The 24456-nt window shown below is 37.5% G+C and overlaps 1 protein-coding gene and 1 long non-coding RNA gene across 4 annotated transcripts; both read left to right on the forward strand.

Moving 5' to 3' along the window:
- Positions 1-797: 797 nt before the first annotated feature.
- Positions 798-3963, forward strand: LOC148417357 (uncharacterized). The gene is made up of 3 exons (XR_015866913.1): positions 798-927; positions 3212-3639; positions 3761-3963. It is a non-coding gene; the product is annotated as an uncharacterized LOC148417357 (long non-coding RNA).
- A 909-nt stretch (positions 3964-4872) lies between these two features.
- Positions 4873-22537, forward strand: LOC148417358 (guanine nucleotide-binding protein subunit alpha-14-like). 3 transcript variants are annotated; one of them, XM_088424930.1, is made up of 9 exons: positions 4873-4891; positions 7108-7194; positions 9994-10157; positions 13371-13555; positions 14383-14537; positions 15667-15795; positions 16063-16192; positions 17474-17627; positions 20226-22537. In XM_088424930.1, the coding sequence occupies exons 3-9, from the start codon at positions 10007-10009 to the stop codon at positions 20429-20431; spliced, it is 1110 nt and encodes a 369-aa protein (XP_088281056.1). In that variant the 5' UTR covers positions 4873-4891; positions 7108-7194; positions 9994-10006; the 3' UTR covers positions 20432-22537. The 3 variants fall into 3 exon arrangements, with proteins under 3 accessions (XP_088281056.1, XP_088281055.1, XP_088281057.1); XM_088424931.1 differs by lacking the exon at positions 4873-4891 and adding an exon at positions 7008-7026; XM_088424929.1 differs by lacking the exon at positions 4873-4891 and having other exon boundaries at positions 6921-7194.
- Positions 22538-24456: the final 1919 nt, after the last annotated feature.

Consider the following 24456-nt stretch of genomic DNA (forward strand, 5'->3'; position numbering starts at 1 on the left):
ACCGTGTAGACTCTCCATAAAAAGACAAAGCTCTTAGTATATTTGCGGGAGCATATAAAAGGGTGGGGAAAAGACAGGGTGGGTACCCCTTGGCATCCATCTGAGGGGTGGCATCCGGGTTATTTTTTAAATTAATCTTAAAATTCAACCTAATATTGCTACACTTTTGTGAGTAATATTAAATTGCCTTTCAGAGATATTTATTTTGTTGTCCAATGCACTGCATTGTAAATCTCTTATGTGGAAACAGCTTTACTGATGCACAAATACCATTAGACGATACCAAGCCCCATTTTGGACATGTGATCAACAAAGTTTGAGAATCCACTGGGAGAAACAGCTCAAGTTTGTAAACCTACCTATTTCTATAAATGATTCTAAAAGATGGGGGAAATGAAGAAGGAAGAGAGTCTAGACTTTCATTTAATGGATTTGATGTTTATATAATCATTTAGCACAATATAATGAGTTTTGCAAATATCAAAATGCTGTAAAATGGCTGGCAGTGAATGAGTTAATTGTTTGAGAGAGACCTCTTTTTTTTTAAGTAAATCTCTCTCTAAATGTTGATTCCAAAAGACCGGGATTTAAAACCGGAATCAATTTAAACTAAGGGTTTGATGAAAAACAATTTGAATTGGAAAATGTTTTGATTTAACCATATGATTGACATTTTACAAATGTTATTTTTTACTTAAATATTAGTAATGTTGCGTCTTTTGCGTGATATGTTCCAAAGACTTTTCGTTAGACGGGAACGAAACACAGAACTGCTACTTCTTTGGGAACGGAACAACCGACACTCGTTTTTTCTGCACTCACGCCGAATGCTCCCTCTCTGCGCCCCGCCTCACGTCATCACACTGGAACACCTCCCTTCAATACAGCGTTTACAGTAAACTCAGGATACGGTTTGCTAAACTGAAGGTAGGGATTAGTCATTTAGGGGTAAGGATAAGTGCATTTTTTTTTTTTTATACTCAGGCTCCAGGGGGGCTCAGTAATGCGGAATCAAACCTTCAAATAAAACAAGGGAATCTTGATTAAAGCGGTTGCAAACAAAAATGAAAAAGCACTAAAAGGAAAACAATGCAAAAAGTGAGAGATGAAATCACATAAAACATGAAAAACGTACTAAAATGAAAACAGCTGTAACAAGAAAATATGCTGCAAATTGACATAACTCAGCGGAAGTGACGTCATAAAGAAATCACACATGTGTTTTGAACAAAAAGTGGAAAAGATCATTGACATGTATTCTTATTTGTGAAGGCTGTCTCACAAAATTATAAAGTTATTAAATGTTACAATGTTATTTTTATACGATGTTTTGTGATGTTTTTCTTATCGCAGGTGTCCGATTGCTTGTATATATTTTTGTTGTTAATTGTTCTTTAAAAAAAGAAATCGTTAAAGCATTTTAAAGAGAAATTATGTCAGTTTAAAAAAGTCATACACTACAGGGGCGGAAAAGTAGGCATGGTAACAAATACCTTAGACATTACTGACATCTAGTGCTAAAATAGCGCACTGACTGGAGAGTGGAGTTGTGTTAAGTATATGAGGATATTGCACTTTTTTTCTCTTTTTTTTTTTTTTTTTTACATAATACAGTACTGCAATTGGCTCGCAACCTTATAAGGATAAGCGGCTGTAGGATAGATGGATGAAATATGAGAGAACTAAATTAAAGATTCAGAAACAAAGACTTGAGGTATGATTGCATCTTTTATTTTTGTAACTTTTTAAAATCTATTTTCATTTTTTGTTTTAATCTCAGTGTCTTTGGAGTTTACTTTTGCATGTGTTTAATAAGCTAATTTGCTGTGGTTTCGTTTTCGTGATTGCATTTTTTTTTTTTAAGCTGATTTTATTTTCTTATTTTGGTTTGCTTGCTCATTTATGTGTTTGCAGCTTTCTGGCAGTTGCTGTGAGTTTGACTCCATCGGCCTTATTTTCAGCTGCAAAAAGTTAATATTTTGACTATAATTAATCAAATTGTTTTAATTTTTAATCGTTTCATTTATTTTTATAATAAAACATTCTGTGCAATAAATAACTTTTAAATAACTTTTGCCAAATGCTGTTTACTGAAAATAACATTACATGTGCTCAAAGATTAGGTAGATAATCATGGCTCACCTGTTTTTTGAGTTTGGTCACTAAATGTTTGCAAGCCAAGCTATGATTGTTCTCAAAATATAGTAGCTTGAAAAAGCTGGTTGTTGAGAGACGCGGTGGTGTCAAACTCATTTTTATTGTGGGCCACATCGTAGTTATAGTTTATGTGAGAGGGCCAGTATGACTGTGAAGTCAAATTAAATTTAAAACTTGAAGATAACTTGCAAGTTTGGTATTTTAGCCAAAAGGTTGAAGTCAAATCAGCATTTCGTGGGCTATATAACATGATGTGGTGGGCCCCCGGGCCTGGAGTTTGACACCCGTGTGGTTTACTTTGCATTCAGATCTCTTGCATGTTTTTACTTTAAAGGGACACTTTTTTTATTAAATGGTTTTCAGTTATAAAAAGTTAATATTTTGTCTATAAGTAATGTAATTATATTATTTTATTAGTAATTATTTTACTTATTTTGTTTGCTAAATATGTTGTACACTTCTATCTATCACACTGCTATCTTTAAAAAAAAAGAAATAAAAAACTATATGCCACTTGCTGTTAACTGAAAATTAGATCACAATTTTCAGTTGACAGCAAGTGGCATATAGTTTTTTTTATTTTTTAAGATATTGAGTGTACAACATATTTAGCAATCAAAATAAGTAAAACAATTAATAATAAATGTCTGTGTTCAATGTTTGGATAACCAATTAACACAACAGGTATTTGTCTAGATTTGATCATGTGATGTTTGTAGGCTACGCTATGTTTGGTTGTTACCTGAGACTTGAATTGAGTGATGTAATTTTCAGTCGACAGCAAGTGGCAAAATGTCTTTTATTGGTTATAATGGTACATAAAAAATAATGTAATTGTCAAATGAATTACAGCAGAGATATTATACAGTATTAATATTTCACATCATATATACTGTATCAATCTGTCTTTGGCTGGAGTCAGAATAGTCAGAATTTTCACAGTGTCAAAACAAAGTGATGTGATCTTAAAATAATTAGCTCTGAGCAGAGTGTATGATGTTTTATTTTATGGTTCCATTCAGTTTAATCATTGATCATGGCCTGTTTCCCACAGCAGCCATCCCACAGGGGACAAAGTCTCCTCCCTTAAACACTCTTATTACCACCGCTTGGGGACGGACAGCTATAAAGATTCATCAGAGAATGATAAGGGAGGAGAAGTGTTCTGAATCATGGTCGAATCATTTACATCGCATGTGGAACATAAGACACCTTCCACCTAAATGCATGCTGGGAGGATGAAGCGGATCATTTCCTCCTATGGTGGTGCCCACACCCTCTCACTGTGTTGTAATTCCCCATTGCATTTTTCCTTCCCTTTTTACTCTACTTTCTTTTCTCTATCCCATTAAAGGGGTGCTCTCCTATTCCATAATGTGTACTTTGTGTCAAACATCAACTGTCTTCATACGAAGGAATATAATTGTCTTTTAAAATATGATAAAGATGGGTCAAGAGCCAGGATGGACTCCTTAGGCCTTGGTGAGTCTGTCACAATTTCATGGAAAAATTCAATCCGTTGTGTATTACAGTTTTATGCATTTGACTCCGTTTCACTTAGTCGCTTACACGTTTACCTCACGTTGATTCCATGGCAACCAAGGGCTCAGGTGATCTCCGTATACATGAGGTTACCAAGGCCCGGAAAGACCGGTCCTGCCAGCACAAAGAAGACAAAAGATTGACATCTAAATAAGCAGACCAGCATTGCGAGGAGGGAGGAGTGACAAAATGCCTGCTCTGCATTGCTCTCAAAACATTGTGCCAAATGACTCACAAAATAAACAGTGACAGATTTCATCATGATTTCTGCAAGAGTGCTTAAATAAGTTCAGAGGATTTCCTCACATTATATAGTTCATTATCCACATTAGACATCGGAAACTACTTCTTAAAATACCTAATACACAGTGCCGGAACATCAAAATATATTGTGATACTTTGGTAAACAGTGACAAAACAAGCTTCACACTGTTCAACGTCATTCCAGTTAGTATCTACTGTCAAACTAAACAAAGACAATTCAAACTTGTATATTTAAAACAACCACATCGTGTAACCTGCTGACTTAATGCCAATGCTGAATAGAACCTACATTGCAATGCTGTAATCTTTATTCTATATATTCTTATTTTTTGTGAAGAACAACTACTGTAATTATTAGTGGCTTGTTGATGAGCTAAGAGTACTTTAGTTGTCTCGATGAAAAGTATATGTCTGTCTATGTTTTGCCAAAGTCACCTGTGGTGTTTGATATAGAGAAAGTAAAACAAAAATTAAGATGTAACGTATCTGTCTCACATGCTTAATCACATTTAATCCTGGTAAAACAAACTTTGGAAATACACTGGTGTGCCTCGCCTCACTTAAAGTCACCTATGCTAGGTTCTAGCACAACTGTAATCCTCGTGACGATAAAGGGCACAAAGAATGAATTGGTGAATTGGTGGATGAATTTGAACACACAAAAATTTTCAAGCATAAACTAAAAAGTCAGTTTTTGTCAATTTCTCATTTCTATTGTCTTTCTTATTCCATTATACCTGTATACTTGATTAAACATAAAAGAATAATTTCTTCTTTTGGTAAACATGTTCATGGTTCATATTTTGTTCTTCCTCATACTTTATTTTGAAACCAGAGACAGAGAAGATTCTAGACTTCCCGCAAATGGTAACCTAATCCAAAACGCAGTTACAAAGAGTGATGACAGACTACACGTGATATATTTCTGGTACGTGACTTTCAGACTAATTTCCTGTACTTGTTGCATGTGTTTTTCCTCCTATGTGCCAAAGCATGCATGGTAGTTAAACTAGCGCTCTATAATTTCCTTTACTACGTAGACGTGCAACTATCAGTCAAAGATTAGGTAAGTGAATATGTAAGTAAGTAAGTAAGTAAGTACATAAGATTATGCATTTGCAAGTAAATTGAACAGAACTATTTCACATGTTGTCAGCAATTCTTCATTGGATTTCAGTGTCAATTTATAGAGGAACATTTTGTCTTTGGGGCTGTTTTATGGAGTAGTGTCAACAATGGCCATGCAGCACATCTTCTCTTATCAAAAAGTTTGCGAATCAGCCTATTACAAAATATTTGGGATGAGAGGTGACAAAAGAACATTTTTGCAATGTGGGAGGAAGTTGGCACAAGCACAGGGACAACATGCATCCAAACGCCACACAGAAAGGCCTTAACAGTACCTCAAAACCTTAATGAACGTGCTGACCATCGCACATCAAGCACTTGTAGAAATAAAATACACACACATGCTATTTGTACCATGTGAATCAGGTTTACCAGTCTTCATCAATTCTTAAAAAAAAAAAAAAAACTTTTTACACACTAAACACGAGTTAGTTCTGTTTTTTTCCCAAATACAGTACATGCAAGAACATGCATGCAAACGCCACACAGAAAAGCCTTAACAGTACCTCAAAACCTTAATGAACATGCTGACCATCGCACATCAAACACTTGTAGAAATAAAATACACACACACGCTATTTGTACCATGTGAATCAGGTTTACCAGTCTTCATCTATTCTTTAAAAGAAAAAAACAACTTTTTACACACTAAACATGAGTTAGTTCTGTTTTTTTTTCCCCCAAATACTAATAAACAGTGAAAAATACATGCATATAAGCCAGTGTTTCTCAATTATTTTTTTGCATCCACCAGGAAAGAGGAAATATTTCTCGGCAACCCCAATCCCTGCGCCTACTCCTAATAAGATTATCCATAAAAGTTGTACAAGTATACCTAAAACCGTATCCTTTTTAACATTAACAAAAGAAAAAAAAAACAATATAAATCAATTTTCAACAACTGTTAACTACTTTTTACAGCATTTATACAGTACATGTTACAGGTTAGTCTAAAACAGAAAAAAATAACCAAGTGCATCATAGTGCCTGAAATAAAAACACACACATCCTCATTTGATTGCAATTCACATGGCAAAAAATCCTCCACACCCTCCTATTTGAGAAGGACTGATTTAATCTAACATTTTGGAAGATGATTCAACAGGGATGGCACGGTGAAAGCTGGTTAACTGCGTTAGCACGTCTGCCTCACAGTTCAGAGGTCCCGAGTTTAATCCCAGCTTGTCGTGATATTCCTCTGTGGAGTTTGCATGTTGTTCCCGTGCTCACGTAGGTCTTCTTCAGGTACTCAGGTCTCCTCCAAAAACATGCATGGTAGATATATTGAACTCTCCAAATTCCCCTTAGGTGTGATTTTGAGTATGAACAGTTGTTTGTCTCTGTGTGCCCTGTGATTGGCTGACAACCAGTCCTGGGTGTTCCCTGCCTATTGTCTGAAGATGGCTGGGATAGGCACCAGCAAGCCATCGACCTCAGTGAGGATAAGCGGCTAAAGAAGAATGGATGACTCAACAGATTATTTTTAATCGAATAAATGTCGATGATTATACAGTTGCTTCATTAAATTGAACCGCTTGAGGAAATACATTTGAATAAATGTAATGCAACACTTTTGTTGTTGTGCCAAGTTACCCAAACGTAGGCCTACTATTTAAAACCGAGAGGTTAAAAACCTCGGCATTCAAGCATATTTCATTCTGCTCTTTTAATTGTGGGTAAGCCTACGCGAATTGAGTGAGAGCTACATACACATTTATTGAATGTATTCTACCCAACTGGCAGTCGGTGGGTAGTTTTGTCATCTCCCTCAAGTTCACTATTATTTTGAAGGCTTTCCCCCTTTCCATCGCGTCTTTTCCGGCACCGTTGCGGTCGCCTTGCAGCGTTCCTGTCGCGCTCTTGCCGCGCCGTCGCCTAGAGCGCATTCCAGTCTCGGCACGGAGCGTGGACACGGAACATTCCTGCGTAGGCGAGGTGCGAGCTGGACTTACCCGAGCAGCAGGTTGATTCGAGTAAAAATACCGTTCGGCCGCTCCTCCCGTACTTCGTCCGCAGGTGCACCGCACCGGGCATCTGCCGGGACATGGGCCGCGTGAAAGAGGCGTCGGTAACGCGACAGTGACGGACTGAGCTCACTTGAAGGTACGCATGGGGCTCTTTCTTCCTTTCGTTCATTGTGGCAACTAACCCCAACTCATAACAAACTTACTCCGTTTATCCTGATAACACACACATTTAGGAAAAGTTGCCACATTGTGTATTTATGAGAAAGTACAGTTACTTGGGGTGAAAAAAAAGACTGGCAGAGGTTAAAGCAATGATTGAATTCATTCACATAAGTACTGTATAACGAAATGCTTTTACTACGAAAGAACTATTTACAATACAGTATCCGAGGTCCATGTAAAAATTACTCTTAATACTTACACCAGAGTTAACACCTCTGTTTAAAAAGTATACAAGTACTGTAAAAGTAAAAAGAGGAGCCCACACTATGTACTTTAGTACAGATACTTGTGTGGGGAAAAAAACAACAACTTAAAAGCAGATTAAATTCCTTTCCATGTGAAAAAGTTAAATAAACACAATCCAATAATAAACACAAACAAACACACATATACCTAGAAATGTTATTTTCTACCACAGTAAAATGATGTATTTCTCTGGGTTCAAAAATTTGTGGGCTCAATCCCCAGCCATTGTGACCATGTTCAAGTATCCTTGAGTGAGACACTCAGTGTGTAGATGAGTAGTCAGTGTAAAGCGGCACCTTACTGTCAAGTCAAAAGTACTCATACGCTGTCCTTAAGTAGAAAAAAAAGAGCACGGGTCAACTGTAACTATCAAGCCATTCATTTTCATTAGCTGCTGACTTGCTGGTGCCTACCCCAGCTGTCGTCAGGCAGTTGGCAGGGGACACCCGGGACAGGTTGCCAGCCAATCGCAAAACGAATTAAAATAGTGCCGTAGTGTCTCATTTTGGTCACTGGCACCCACGTAACGATGTATATCTCAGAAGAAGTCGGAAGGTCATGAAGACGTCATGATGTCAAGTTGAATATGGAGGCGCTGCGTGCTAACTGCTGAGCTGTAAATTTAAAAACAAATACAAGACTAATTGTTTATAATACCAAACGTACCAAAGCCAAATGTGAGGTAATGGCCCAGAATCTTGGGCCAATCGAAAGATTTTACCGGTGTTGACCAGTAGCACGACAAAGTTAGGTGCTAATGCTAACGCTGGTATAGTGCTTCACATTCTGTCACCGAAGTGATAGGAAAGCTATTTTGCTCAGGTGTGGCAACTGGTCACTGGCTTGTAAATTTTAGTTCTCATCTTGGGCATTCCTTGTAAAAGTAAGAATTTTTTTGTATTGTAACTTTTTACTGTTGCCCGGCCACGAGGAAGACTGCAGAGGAGGACTGAGATAGTCAATTAGTTGTTATCGAGCATGAGCGTCAGTTGACATTAGCTCAGGACGACACTCTTGTTAACAAGTCCAGACATAGTATTCAGATTCATTTTAAGACTAACATTTGTGGATTGACTTACCCTTTAAAATGAAATCATTACTGTCTATTAATTTCCCATTCTGATAACATGCCACAATGGGTGTGTGTGGTGTGTGTGTGTAGTGGGCGGGCACTGCACATAAAATAGTTTCCCTATTAACTTACATCATGCTCACACTGAAAAGAAGGGGGGGGGGGGGGGGGGGGGCATGTCAAATATCACATTTTTTTAACCAGTTTTTTTTTTTTTTAACTTGGTTATACAAACTACTGTATCTTAATGCCGTAAGCTTGTGATTTTCAGGCTCATGTGAGACAACCTGTCACCACAAATCAGAATGGTATATCAAACAAGTCTGTCTAATAATGCATGACGAGCAGAAGATTTAATTTGTTGAATCTCTTTTTGGCCTCATATCTTTCTAACTCTTGTTTTTATGCTGTGTGTTGTTCTACAGAAAATAATAGTTGCAAGGTATGTGTTCATAGCTGTTAACTAAATATCAATATTCCAATTTAGAAAATAAATGAAAAAGTTGTCAGAAAAAAATGAATCCTCAAGTCAAGTACAGATTTATGAATGATCTAAAACAAGATGATGGTAGGCATGGAATTTGATAAGACTCGAAATTCCAATAGTTCATCCATTATCAATGGTGAGGAAATGATTTATTTAAAATAATACAGCAAATTGCATCCATCTATCCATCCGCTTATCCTCACAAAGATCATGACTGTGCAGTAGCCTGTCCCAGTCATTTTTGGGCATTAGGCAGGATACACTGTACTAGTTGCCAGCCAAAGCGCAAACACATAGACAACCATTTACACTCACAAACACCCCTATGAACAGTGTCAAACATACAGTTACAGTATGTTTTGACAAGGTTACAGTGTCCACATACCTGTCATGTTTTTGGAATAGGGCAGTGCCTGAAGAAAACTCACACAGGCATGGAGAGAACACGCAAACTCCACACAGGAAAGCCGGAGGCAAACCCACATCCGCATGTAAGGCGGATGTGCTAGCCAGTCTTCCACCATGCTGCCCTCATCCCAAAACACTTTGATATACAGTAATTTCAAACTCGTGAAAATGAACATCTCATGAAGGATTGTAATCCTGTCAAGTACATGTAATGCAGGATCTGATCATTTTTCACTAATGACACAAGCTAAATGTATCTCCTCCCATCAATACTGTAATCTTCGGTGGAGATGTCTCACTTTGCTTCCTTGACACCAGCTCTTATTTACAACAATATATTTGACAAAAATATGTGGGGGATTACCATACAGCTAATAAAGGTTTCATAGAATTTGCATCCAATCATATGGACAAAAAATAATTTAGAAATGAGAAGTATATGACGCTTCACTGCACAGAGTTGTGTGACTAACGGTGCGATGTGGCTGGTTTGCTATCAGGCGTGTTTGGGGTATGGCGGGCTACTGGGAGCTTTGCCGGCGCACCTGCTTGTGCTGCCTCTCGGAAGAAGAAAAGAGGTCTATCGCCGTGGACAATGAAATCAAGCGCCAAATTAAGAAGCAAAAACGGATGGAGCGCCGGGAGGTCAAAGTCCTCCTGTTGGGTGAGTGATGCCGATCTCCTTTTCTGTTTTGTCAGTGGTATCAAACTATTGCTTGATGCAGACTGACAAATGCTGAATTGTTTTTTGGAACCGCTTGCTAGTTACATTACGTTTTATGTTCCCCCACTAGATGTCGAATGTGATCATTGATAATTGATGATAATTCAATTAAAATGATTTTTGCTTCAATCTATAGATGTGCAAAGAATGATCATACTCCTTCAATTTGTTTTGCAAGACAGAATAACAAAAGGAGACAAAATGTCCTCTTACATTTATTAAGTTTTGATTTGTACAGAACACGGCTTTTCCCACAAAAACAGCATGTGGACAACTGCTTCTCTTTGAAGTTAGCGATAAATAATATAGCTGTTACATTATAAGATAAAATGAAACAACAATAAAGTGTACTATATCTGTATAATGAAATAGGCATGACAAGATATATTGTCATTTCAAAGGAAATTGCAGTAACAGAATAGGCCTATGTTGAAAATTGTTGCCCAAATAAAAAGGATTAATATATCTCAGTATGGTTATGACAAACAAGCTGAAATGGCTAAATAACTTAAGTAATTCTTTGATTTTGTTTACTAGTCTGAATTTAACATTCCATGGTGACAATGTACAATAAACAACCACAGCAGTAAATGAGTTCAAGATTGTTTTTATATTTTACCTTTTTGACAAAAAGGTCAACTGGGGTACTTTAAAAACATATTTCAAAACAAATAAGTCACACTCATTTTTGGATCAGAAATTTACAAAATAGTCAATGTTTCATGATGCTTACATATTAACCATGTAACAGATTAATTAGGTAATCTGAAGTTGTTAATCATCGACGGAGATGTCCACTTGTTTTGTGCAATTACAACAGTAAACCTTATTAATTATTAATGATTCTAAACAACTTCATAGTTGAATTCATAAACACTTTAAAGAGCAGGCCTGTTGCACACACAAAATGTACAAGTGACCTGAATAGTCAAGACAATATATCATGCATGACATCCACTGAATATGCGATAAATGACCAAGCAGGCAAAGATAGATGTGCCTGTTCATTTGTACCTTATCTACCGTCCCAAATCTGCTTTGTAAAGCCATCCGTCAAGCTGGAAAGAAGGCCTGTAGGTTTCTTTCGTTTTGGCCCATTCTTGACATACTTGCATGTGGACGCATGCTTGGCATACCTCCCTCTCCTGTTGGGTTACCAAAGTGGCGAGGAAACACAACATAACACAAATGGGGGTGTCAAACTTGTTTTTTATCACATGCCATATGCATGCTGGTAATAAAATAGAAAACTACTTAAATGAATGATTCCTTCAGGTGCAAAAGTGGGTCATAAATCACAAGTGCGATTTTCCATGACATGGTGCGAACTTCCAAAAAAATGCAAGTACAGTAATTGATGGTTTCTCTAAACGCTTGTTGAAATGTATGAATAGTTTGTACGTAAATACAGTGTGGTGCAAAAAAAAAGATAACTTTTGAACAATCCTCTCAAACCAGAAGTGATGGAAGAAAAATATTGTATTAATAATAATTGAAACCATAATTCTCTGTTCTAACTCATTTAGAGGTCTTGGTCGAATTGTTTGCATTTTACTCTTGAGATAGCGCAACAAGAAGCGGACCAGGGAACGTTACCGAATCAATCCTCGTTCTTGTTAAAACCTTGGCTTGTTTAACGTTTGGAAAATATTTCATTTCAGGTGTAAAAAAGGAGTTTAACACTTTCACGTAACGATCCACAATGACAGTGACTGATATCCCCTGTTCATTAACAAAAAATAAGGTTGGATAATCCAGTGAAATTAAAAAGCCCACAGTACGGTACCGTCACCTTACTAGCATGGAATTCAGGGTCAAATTTATAGTATCCCAGCTGAGTTGTTGTTGAAGCAATCGGTCAATCTCAACGGCAGATTTTAAGAAAGCATTTGGGGAAGACGGCATCTAAAAGACGTCATTTAAAACAAAAATTAAAATTCCATCATTGTATCTTACATTACTACATTACTACAAGCAAAATATTTTTGTTCCACTACTTTTTGTCTTACTGGTTTGTTAAATAGTTTTTTTTATGTCACCCTGTATTTCACAACCTATGGCTATGATAACAAACACAGACGATTTAATTAAAAAAAAAAAAAGTGCCCGTGCACATGTATATTACCAGTCAAAAGTTTGGAAACACATTCACATTCATATGTAAATTCAAGCCACTCGCTCAAAATACACAGCTATGCACTGAAAATCATGAAAACTGACAGAAAATACCAAGACGTGTAAAGCTATTCCCTCGGGTGTCCTACTTTAATCCAAATTATGAACGCAATTTGTTATGAGTTCCACAAAATTTGCACTTATACAAGTGATAACTTACATGGCTATTGCCTCCATAGCACAGCTAGCGTTTGACAAAGGTTTGTATGATGTCACCCAAAACTTGTACGACGTGTTCATCTGCAATCATTTTTACAAGAAGGGACTGAAGTTGATGCGCAACTTTGTCATGCCAGTAATACGTGCATAAAAAATTATAGTGATGTTGTTTTTGGAACGATGTATTGTTAGATAACGGCGCATGATTTCACATTACCTGTTGGTAGTATTTTCTGGAAATTCAACATACCCTAGCACCTAAAGTATATATGTCACATTCCTATACTGAAAGGAATCATTTTGATGGCTACAATCTTCAGATCTGTTTGATTATCCTATCTTTATCTGTTCAAATTCATTAAGAAGTCATTACAATAGGAATATAATGACGGTAGGGGTGTCTTGATATACTTTCTTCATTTCTAATATGATACCTATACTGCAGCCTATAAAATACTCCTGCTGCAACAGGTTTTGTAGGATAAAGTCAGTTGTTGTCGCTACTTACATTGCTACATACCTTTCGGTAAGAACTTCCAAATAAAAGCCTTCGTGTCAATATACAAGTACTTGTGTCCATTCATTATGGTAACGTTCCTTATTAAGTCTCGCCACAATCAGCGGCACTGTGTGCTCCATTGCTAAAAAACAGCCATAAGAAAAATATTTTGTGCTATGAGATGAAACACACCTTCGGGGATTTTAGAGTCCCTTAATAGTTGTGTTTAGGACAAGCTGATGATGTATACTAGTAAATATTGGTATCATTGTGCCACTGGTTGTATATATTGGTATCATTTGTGCCACTGGTTTTCTCAGGGACTGGCGAGAGTGGGAAAACCACCTTCATCCGCCAGATGAGGATCATCCACGGACGGGGCTACTCAGAGGAGGACAGGAAAGAATTTGCCAAATGCATCTTCCAGAACATCTTCACAGCCATCAAGGCCATGACAGGAGCCATGACCATGCTCAAAATTCCCTACTCCAACCCAGATAACGAGGTTCGCTCACCAGCATCCACAAACATTTGTCTGTTGGGGGGTGGGGGGGGGGGGGGGGGGGATAGTAAATAAATACAATAGCTCTTCCTTTGCAGTGATATCACCAAACACTGTTTAGTAATGACCCTGACAATAGGGATGGGATGAGATCTTTGTTAAGTTGTTGGGCCAGAAGTGCAATGGAATACATGGGGAAATACATGAGAATAATAAGCCACTGCATTATAATAAAACAACCAATTTTTGTGAAAAGGCCAGCCAATGCTTCAAAATAAATTGCAATATAACAAGTAATGCCTGACACAAACATTCTAAGTACACTTTATTTTTGCTATACTTCGGAAACATGGTCGCAACAACGGTCTACCACGTGATAATATTTTGCTCCCAGAGTGTGAACAGCCTCTGATGTAAACAGCACAGTGTTGTTCTCAAATCATCTTAAATACTCAATTTAGGCGGCTAAAAAACAACAAATTCAAACACTTATTTTTCGATTGACTTTCCTTTTTCTCGATTGACTTTGTTTTTCGGATGAATTTTTTTGTTTTTTCCCATATGCATTCAATCAACAATATTTCGACTGGTCAACCCCAATCGATGCATTGAGAACCCCTGGTCTAAATGAATATTTGCATAGGTTTATTTATTAGCTCAATTGATTGCCCATCTCTGGAGCTTAAAAAGACCGGTAAAAATAGAAGCACTGACAATTATTTTGATTTGCAAGAATGCTCATGGAATGAAACACATATCTCAAGGCACCATTATATGTTAAATTTGTTTTTATAGCTCTACTTGTGCTTCACAATCACACACTCCCACAGTTCTATGCCAGTAAGGTCCAGAATGTCAACACGGCGCATATCACCAAGTTGGAGCGGGACTATGTAGATGCCATCCGCCGCCTCTGGGCCGACTCCGGCATAAGGGTCTGCTACAGTCGACGCTGCGAGTACCAGCTCCTGGACTCCACGGAGTAGTGAGTGCCAAGTTTTATTCCAAATAAATGTACATATATTTGTAATCCGTCACAAAGACATTACAAAAGTCATGAAACCTGTCAGACAAATTGTCAAACATGGAGCCTTTCTGAAAACTGAAAAAAAGGCCTGTTTTTGTGGCTTTTGGCTGGGAACCTATATGTGGGTTTGGTGACACCAACCCTTGACTGAAAAAGCTATAAAGAAAACCCCTTAGAGTCAATGCATAGTCTGCTCCTTCTTCTTTTTTAAATTAGTGGTTTTATTTTTCAAGATCTTGTGTGTTTTGAATGATTGTTCTAAATGTTAAAACGGCTGAAAATATAGGTAATTGCTTTGAAAATGGACAGCAGCAAATATGTTAATAATAACCTTAATAATAAAAAGTGTAAAAAAGCAAAAATTGGCAACAATTCAAACTATTTTAATGCCAAAATTGAAGAAGAATTGACAATTGAATTGCTGAAATAAAGTTCAAAACTATTGGAATCCACATACCTGTACATATGTATGCATATAAAGTCATATATTTACATTCTCTGATTAGGTGCTAATCAGTTATTATTTTTTAACTGAGGAGAAATTCCAGAATTTTTTTTTTTCTTTTTCTGATCAACATTTAATTAACTCTTCAAATAATACAATAAATAAGTCAGGAGCACTCCAGTTTGTCAGTATTTTGTAATTTGGCCAGTAGGGGGAAGTAGTTCCGTTCCAGACTCATTTCACCACCCATGTTCACTTTCTAATACGAATAAACCAATATCATACGGAAAGCTGGAATGGCTTTGGGGTTTTTCTAATGGAAATGTCGATCCAATACAAAGTCACAGTTTGCTTCCCGCCTTTCCTTTGTTTGCTGAGCAGTGCGTGGGTGTGTGTGCGTGGGTGCGTGTGTGTGTTTGTTTGTGGTGATATGTGTGCCTCGATAGTGGTCATAAAAGCATCGTCTGTACACAGTAGCTAGACTCCCTTCTTGTCTTTTTAATCACAGCTTCGCAGATACATCACATCATGTATCCTTTGTCACTGCTGTTTGTTTTGCACACAGGTGGGAAGTCATATCATAGCCGCAGTTTCCTGCTTTTTACTGAGACATTTTCCTCGTTTGTATCTGTGTGCTTTAAGCTACATGAGCCAACTAGACCGCATCGCAGAGCCGGACTACATCCCCACAGAACAGGATGTGCTGAGGGTCCGATTCCCCACCACAGGCATCCATGACTATTCCTTTACCATCAACAACATCACACTCAGGTCACTTACAGTCATAATTCTCCCAATTAGAACAATTACAGGGGCTCCTAGAGATACCAAACACTCATAACTCAAAGAATTCATATCTCTAGCATTTTCACTGGCGAGTCGAAAAACCCATAGCTAAAATACTGTATTCTGAAAAAATAAGGCTTAAAATTTGGGCAATTTGTTTTTTGTTTGTTAGTTTTTTCAATAAAATGCAAGCTGTCATCAATTCAGCCTTTCTTCACTTTTTGTCTCTTCCTCTTTGTGCCCCAAACGCAGGATCGTGGACGTAGGTGGTCAGAAGTCGGAACGTCGGAAATGGATCCACTGCTTTGAGAATGTCACTTCACTCATCTTCCTGGCTTCCCTCAGCGAGTATGATCAGGTCTTGGAAGAGAGGGACACAATTGTAAGTATGATTGCTGTATAATGCGGGTATACCCCTCAAAAATTTTACATCACAACTCATTTTCCTCTTACATTGTGCAATGTACTGGACATGACCAACACAGAACACTGCGATATAATAGTTTTGGATTTTTCATTAGATTTTTTTTCTGTTTTGACTTTTTTTTTTCCAGTAAGTTTGATTTAGTTTTAAGAGCAGGTTGATTATTTTATTTTTTAATGCACCATTTTGGTTCTATGTTTAATAGAATACCTTTGTTGTCATTGTCTACAGGTATACAATGACATTCTATGAAATGTTCATATCAATCAATCAATCAATCAAATTTTATTTATATACATATTAATAATATGTACAATAAATAGAATCAATAATATATAAATGAATAATAAATAAAATAGAATGCAAATCATAGTTTCACAGGAGGGCAAGTGTTGGTTATTTTCATTGTGTTTTTGTTAGTCAGAGCATTAATAGGTCGGTGGAAAGAGCTGTCTCTGAGTCTGTTTGTTATATACTAGTTTTATTATAAACCGTATATACTGTCTGCATATGAACTGTTTGTTGAGTGCAAGATCTTGTGTATGTCTAACATTAAAACAGAAATAAATACATTTAAAATACACCCTGAAAGCTACAGTATATTTCCGATTGACTGGCAACCAGTTCAGGATATACAATCCTCGACTAATGCGTAAAAATTACTGGGATAGGCTCCAGCACATCTGTGACCCTCGTGATGATAAGCGGTTAAGATAATGGATAATGGATGGATGGATGTTAACGATATGACGTTACGTAATTAAAGTAATAAAACTCGTTGCAATAGCTTCTGCAACCTTCACTACCGCCATTTCTCTAAATCCATACCAATGACCACGTAAGAGATTTTGTATTGCCGTAAAAACTATATTGTTAATTACTTGGCAGAGAATGACAGCTCTACCCGCTATCCAAATCAGTTGCTTGTCATAGTACCCAGAAATCACCTAGTCCATCCCGTCTCTACTACCAAATATTTTTCTGTATGTATTTCATTCATCTGCCAGCAGGTGTCACAATTACAATACCTACAGTACTCTTCCCTATCAAATGCAAGAGTGTATGTCGGGTCACTTTAGGAAAAGTCATCAAATTTCATGGATGACATTTAAGGTGTTTTTAATGCTGTCAAACCGGGTCAAATTTGAGGTTGTTGATTAACCTCCTATCCATACCACCCATAAACTTGAAATTTTTTCACATTGACATTATCTGTGCGTGTGTATGTTTGCGACTCAGAACCGCATGGAGGAGAGCCTGGCTTTGTTCTACACCACCATCCATTCGCCGTGGTTCCACAGCACCTCCATCATACTCTTTCTCAACAAAACTGACATCCTGGCAGACAAAATACTAACCTCTGACCTGAAGAAATATTTCCCTGGTTTCATGGGTAAGCCCTGTTTGCTCAACTCGACAATTAATTTGCGCACATTGAGTTGTATCATATTTAGAAGCTTTTTCAGTATATAAGGGGACTTTGGGGTTGATCGATTTAAATCACAGAACAAAATTATGGCAAACTCATTTAGCAATAAGTACAAGCCAGGAAGAAAAGTTCTAAAAGGCGGAGAATGGCCAAAGTCATACAGTCAAGCATAGACCATTGGTACACTTTCAATCGCTTCATTTAATTAACGGTCACAATAAAAGTAAAAGAGCATTGGCTGCATAGGCCCAACTGATGCAGAGTCACTCATCACATACAATGGCAAATTCTTCAGTCTCATTGGACGACTTCCATGTCATTCATCAGGCCAGGACTCTCCGTTTGATCATCAAATAGTCAACGTTTTTGTTGTCATTTACACAGTGTTGAAACAAGTTTCTCCGTAAATGAAATTCTTACTTTGCCATTCCCATGAATGTCATAAAAAAGTACTAAGTTATGACAACATACACTCAAAAGTCTTCAATCATAAGGTGTAGAACGTGAGTAGGGAGAACCCCGATCGGACAAAAATAATACCTTCACCACACATGGATTAAAAAAAAAATCATACATGCATAAATAATGCAATTAAAAATAATTACCAGTATTTTATTACTATAATCAATTATTTATACAAAGCTTGAACTATTTTATTCTTGATCATCTATGAATGAGCAGGGCCATATGTCAATTATTTGGGCACAAAAGTGTGTCCACGAGTGATATATAACAATAGTACGACGTTCCTGACCTTACTGAGGTCTTTTTTTTTTTTTAACAAAATCTATTTCACTATGAAATGAAAAGAAAGACAAAAGGACAGGGGCTCTCGATTCAATTTGGCTTCATGAATGACAAATGCTGCTGTATTTCAAGTTTAAGTTTTTAATTTTTTTCCTTCTCATTGTGTGACTCACGCACACAGTCACAAAAGTCATTTGCAAAGTGACTACCGCCCCTCCCGCCACTCCAGATTCCTTTTTTTCCGTCACCAAAGTGAACCATAATTAGGGTATCTTTTGTCCGTTCGATAATTTGCCATCAAATGACTCACTTCCTGTAGGTACTTTTTTTTTTTTTTAATTGCATTCATATAGTTCAGATGTGGTGTAAATGTCTGCATGCAGAACACTGCCTTGACACTTTCCATCTCCCACCAACCGCACCAACCCCTTGTCCTCCTGTAGCCCATGGCAACCACAGACAGATAGAGCCCCCAATCCCATAATGTTGCTAGTGTGCGGGGAGGGGATGCGACAATTATATGTCCATTGAAGTCACAGAATGATTGATTTTTTTTCTTTTTTTATTATTTAAGTCGATATGAGTGAAACTCAGCTACATATTATCAGTTTATAATGAAGGATAGGATCATATGACTAAGTTATTATCCATGATGTGGAGCCTTACCCGTGAGATGGAGACAAATATTGCTGGGCGATGATATCGATATATCGATAGCTTGCGATACGAGTATGCGATGTTCAGTTTCCAATATAAGGCGTATCGGTTTTGAAACGCCATATTTTCGGATTATTTCATTTTTTTAAATCAATCCGCTCCGGGGTGGCTTTCGTATCATGATTTTTTTCATATTATGAATTTACATGTAAATAATTCCAAGCGGCTCAAAAACACCACATTAAATGTTACAATACATTACCTTTCAAGTGGGGCGAAAAAGAATAAATAGAATTTGTCTATTCCGATAACAAACCAAACCCAACGGTATATCATCTATAAATTTCAAGGGCTAATGTTAGAAATGATCAAATCAGACAGAAAGTGACCACCCTTGAGAGGTTTCATTTGGTTCAACAAAGTTAAAATAGTTAAAAGAAAGGGGAAAAAATAACTGAGGTGGACACCAACAGCCAACGCTTCTTTTTTTTACATGCAAGGATGTCAACTATTATGACTTTCTGAGACCGTTTCAAGCTCTCTGTGTTTGTGTTACAATCTGCTGATGACATTCTGTGACACTAAGCTCAGTGGCCATATCCCTCTGAGAACATCCCGTTTGAAGCTTTGCAGCGGGTGAGGTATTACTGATCAAGTGTTAGAGCTTCTTTTCCTGTCATCAAATTAAACATGAATTTTCAGTTTAAGCAATTGAATTGAATCATGAACCGCATTGGTCCATAGATTTACCAAATAACTCTTGGGAATTCTATTGTTGTCCTGGTTTTATATTTTGTTTGACAGTAAACATCAACTAGGAGTGACAGTAAACTGCGAGAGGCCACTATTAAAGAAATTCACTAATTGTAGCTGCAAAACTACTGCTTGTTGTGAAGTGAGTTGAGTCATTGCTGCTATATAGCGCTTGTTTGTCAAGTCTGCTCTCATTGCCTCAAAAACGGTGTAATGATCTCATATTTTGAAAAATGAGTCACTCCTATCTCAATTCGAGTCACTTATATCTCAAGGCAACTGTATTCGCTCTGATTCAGTTGATCCAAATTTTTTACTTCAAATTCTAGTGAGTCCATACCTTGTTCTGAGTAGTGCATGTTGCATTTCATTTTGTGTCTAAGTCCTCTGTCCTCTTCCATCCAGGTAAGAGACAGGATGCGGAGGATGCCAAAAAATACATTCAAAAGCTGTATCAGCAGCAGACTAGCAACCCGGACAACAGGGAGGAGGGGAAAAGCCTGTACCCGCACCACACCTGCGCCACAGACACAGACAACATCCGCAAGGTGTTCAGCGACATTAAGGATACGGTGCTACTCAGGTCTCTGCGGGAGTATGGCATTTTCTGAACTTTTAAGCAGTTCAATGGACAATCGTTAGTAAGAAGGGAAGATCGACAGTGAAAATGAAGGCCAGCCTTTTTATTGCACATGTGGAGGCGAACATGAGCATGCCAATGTAAGGGTGCTCACTTTTAGACACACAAACATTCATCCATCTTTTTTCTACAGCCCATGTTCTCACTAGGGTTACGGGTGAGCTGGAGCCTTTTACAGCTGACTTGGGTTGGTCGCCAGCCAATCGGAGGGCACATATAGATGAACAAACATTTGTATCCTCGTGTGTGTGTGTGTGTGTGTGTGTGTGTGCGTGTGCGTGCGCGTGCGTGTGCGTGCGTGTGCGTGTGTGTGTGTGTGTGTGTTGTGCTCAGGGTTGGGTCACCTAGCTTTCTTTGGAAAGTCCCTCAGGAAGCCCAAATTGTCATTTTTGTTTAGTATTCAGCTAAAGTAAATAGAGGATTGTTAAATGCTTTTGCACAATGTTTTCTATATACAGTACAATGTCCGCTTGTTTTTCGCGGTTAATGGGGACCAAAAAAACCCTGTGAAAAGTGAATTCTGCGAAGTGGGACGCAAAAATGCCTTAATTTGAACAAGATTGCGTATTAGGGCTGTTAGACTGCCTCAGGCTCCACGTTAGGAGTAAGCATGGGAGTGTTGCAGGTTGTTTGGAAAAAAAAAACAAAAACGTGAAGCACTGAAAAGTGGTGAGGGAAACCTGTAGAACTACTTATTGTACATCGACAGACCTTTTTAGTACTCTAATTATTCCGCCATGTACATGATTAGAACATTTACCACTCAAGTATCAACGCTTCTGTGTTAAAAAGTTTTTTCAAACAGAAGATGCGAACTTGTGTTACACTGGCATCTCTGAGGTCTCGGAAAAAAATGGAAATAAATATTGGAAATACAATTAATCCATACCAGAGTTGCTAATGCTACAGGACATGTGTGTGCGTGTGTATGTGTACAACGATCTTAAACAAGATCAACACAAAAATGATAAAGTTCTACATTGGCTTTGAAGCAACATTTTTTTTTATGATATGAAAATTGCCCAGATGTTGCTCAGTGTTTACGTAGCAGCTGCCTAGTTAGTCTGAATGTTGTGGAAAGAGAAACTGACCTGAAAATGACCTCCTCCAAAAGGTTTAGGATTGTCTATGTTAATGGTTTAAACTTAAGTACAACTCAGGCCCATAATTCCATGATTCCATGAGATGTACTCTATCACTTAAACGTCCTTCCCCTGACACAAATTAATACATTCCTATAAGTGGGGGCATTGGTGCCATCTTCTGGCATTTTAAGGTGTTACTGAAAAAGCACTTAAATGCAGCAATATGTGAGGAATTTTTTAATGGCAGAGAAGAGGATTCACATTAAAAAAACGTGAACAGCAAGCTGTGACTGGATAGTTAGTGGTTCATTGTTTCATTACTAACTAGTGATTCATTACTAACAATAGGCAACGAGCCACATGATTCTTCGCAAAGACCTTATCTGACCACATACACCAGCTTGGCAAATGTTAAAATTATAAACTGCCATTGAAGGGAAAACAAGTTGAACCCTGAAAGCTGAAAATCAATGAACACACTCTTACCTAATTCATGACATCACTGGCAATGATTAATTAAAGGTGATCATTCTGTAAATTATGTTCTATTTATGATATGTTGTTTAAGTGTTTTACTCCCTTCATAGTTGTGTTTTGCTTTTTAGTTTTTGTGTTATTAAATGATGTTTTTTGTTTTTTTTAATGCAAGCATTTTGTTCACCACAAACAAATCAACTATGATGGTGCAGTACAGCAGCGGCTGTCATTTTGGGCTATGAATATCCCTGGAGTGTGTGTGGGCACTTCAGGGGGTACGCAAGATTTGAACAGGTTTTCTTCAGTAACTCTAGTTAAAGAAAATGTAATGCCATGAAAGAAACTGTACTTTTTAATGAAGCAAATTAATTGTAACCCGAAGCAACATATTGCTCAACTGTGTTAAAGTCCTTTGCCAAATGTTGTACTGTATGCCTTTATACATATGCACATCATCATTAGTGAAACCACTTTCCAGAAGACATGTCAGAAATAAAAAGGATCTCTCTAAAATATGCCTTGATATACCACTATTGATTTAGTTCTGAAGTTGACTCATTCACACCAAGCCCAAAAAAATGGATTTTGGACCTAACTTAAAATTGCTCTGTGATTTCTATAGTCTTCCTTAGCAGTGAATGAGTTATTTATTTTTCTCAAAAACCCAAAATGCTTTGCGCTCGGGAGGGTACTTGAATGAAAAGTATATTTCACAGGAGTATACAACATTGAAAATGGTTGAGAACTACTGCAGTACGGCACCATGTTTGTGGGCAGACTTTGGTGTGCGGAAGGAGGCGCTAATATTAAAAGTCTTGACATTGTTTGCTCTTGCTAATCAGTTTTTCCTCATTACTGCAATGAGGCGTCATCTTACGATGCCGACTAGTGGATTCATAACAGTGGTGAGAGTTGATAAAGAAATAAATTTCCTTCAAGGCTTTTTCAAAGCTAGTTTTATGTTTTTGAATATTTAGTTACATAGTTATGTGAAGCTTTAGGAATTAGTCATAAAACGTGATCTGATCACATAATATGACCAATGTAGCCAAAAATCCAGGTCATTTCAAATGGTTCTCATAATACTTAAGTATTTTTATTTTTTTGCAGTTGCTGTCTTACCTAGTCCTATAGGTATGCAAACTTTGACAGACTGTCAGAAAAAAATCAAGAAGTAGACGTTTCTGTCACGTAACTAGGATGCAATGTGCTTCCCTCCACTCCATGTGCCTTCGTCTGTACCAAAAACACAAAGTAATCCACGCAGATTTAATGCATTAAAAGAAAAAAGTACAAACGGATTGATGAGAGAAATAAAGGAACATTTGGAGATTAATTTACTTTGTTTAGTTGAATTTGCTCCTAAATACAGGCATCACATCTCAATGGAGCACTCCCTTTTTGTTTCAATGATCAATTCACCAGATATCTAATCAGCTAATATTCATGCTAGACTTCTCCCACACACAGGAAGAAAAAAAGATACGGATGAAAACCGATGAAACCCCTTAAACAACAACAAAGCGCTGTCAAAATGCCCCCCAAAATTTATGAAAGACAATCGTCACGGAAAAATAAGAACGTTTTAACTTGGGAGTATGCTCCCTTGACTGGCCGCCAGCTAATCACACAACATGAAAAATAGTACGTTCGGATTTTGGACCGTAATCTTTCAGCGGCTCTTTGAGTCAAACAAAGAAAGAGCTGGCTGCATATCATACAATGAATGTAAAATGACAAACAACAAACGGGTTTTACTCTGGCCAAGAACGATAAGAGGGGACCGCAGGTGGGAGTCTGCCCCTTTACTGATAATGAGGTGCTCGGTTTGAGGGAATCTCTGACGACCTCTCCATCAAATAGCCACGCTGCCTGCTCTGATAAACGCAGTGCCTCTGTTAAAGGCCATCGTGTGTGATGTGTGGCGCAGAAGTCGAGTTGACGTGTGGGAAGAAGGTGAGCCGGCATGCTTTTCGAAAAAATAAAAACAATTGGGCTGCCTGTTTTATTGTTATGCCTGTTGATGATAGCTTTTTTTTCGTACTTTACTGCCAATTGCGTAATTTTAGACCAGGACAAACAAACATGCTCGATTCTAGGATGTGTGTATTTATTTATTGTGTGATAAACAATGGCTAACACAGCTGCTTGATTACCTTTTTATTTTATTGTTTTTTAGACATTATATTATAAGACATTATATTTTACTGTTTGTTTTCCCTTTTGGGGATTTACTTCATTTGTCCCTATACCAAAAAAGCTTTGTTTTAACATTGCAGGGATAAATTTGAGCATTTTAGGGATAAAAAAGCAGAACACACAGACAAATATCTATCTATCCATCCATCCATCCATCCATCATCCATCCATCCATCCATCCATCCATCCATCCATCCATCCATCTCTATATTTATACACACACACACACAAAATT

This window comes from Hippichthys cyanospilos, chromosome 10 (assembly GCF_059441005.1).
Source record: "Hippichthys cyanospilos isolate Australia breed blue-spotted pipefish chromosome 10, RoL_Hcya_1.0, whole genome shotgun sequence".
In the NCBI taxonomy this organism is placed as follows: Eukaryota; Metazoa; Chordata; class Actinopteri; order Syngnathiformes; family Syngnathidae; genus Hippichthys; species Hippichthys cyanospilos.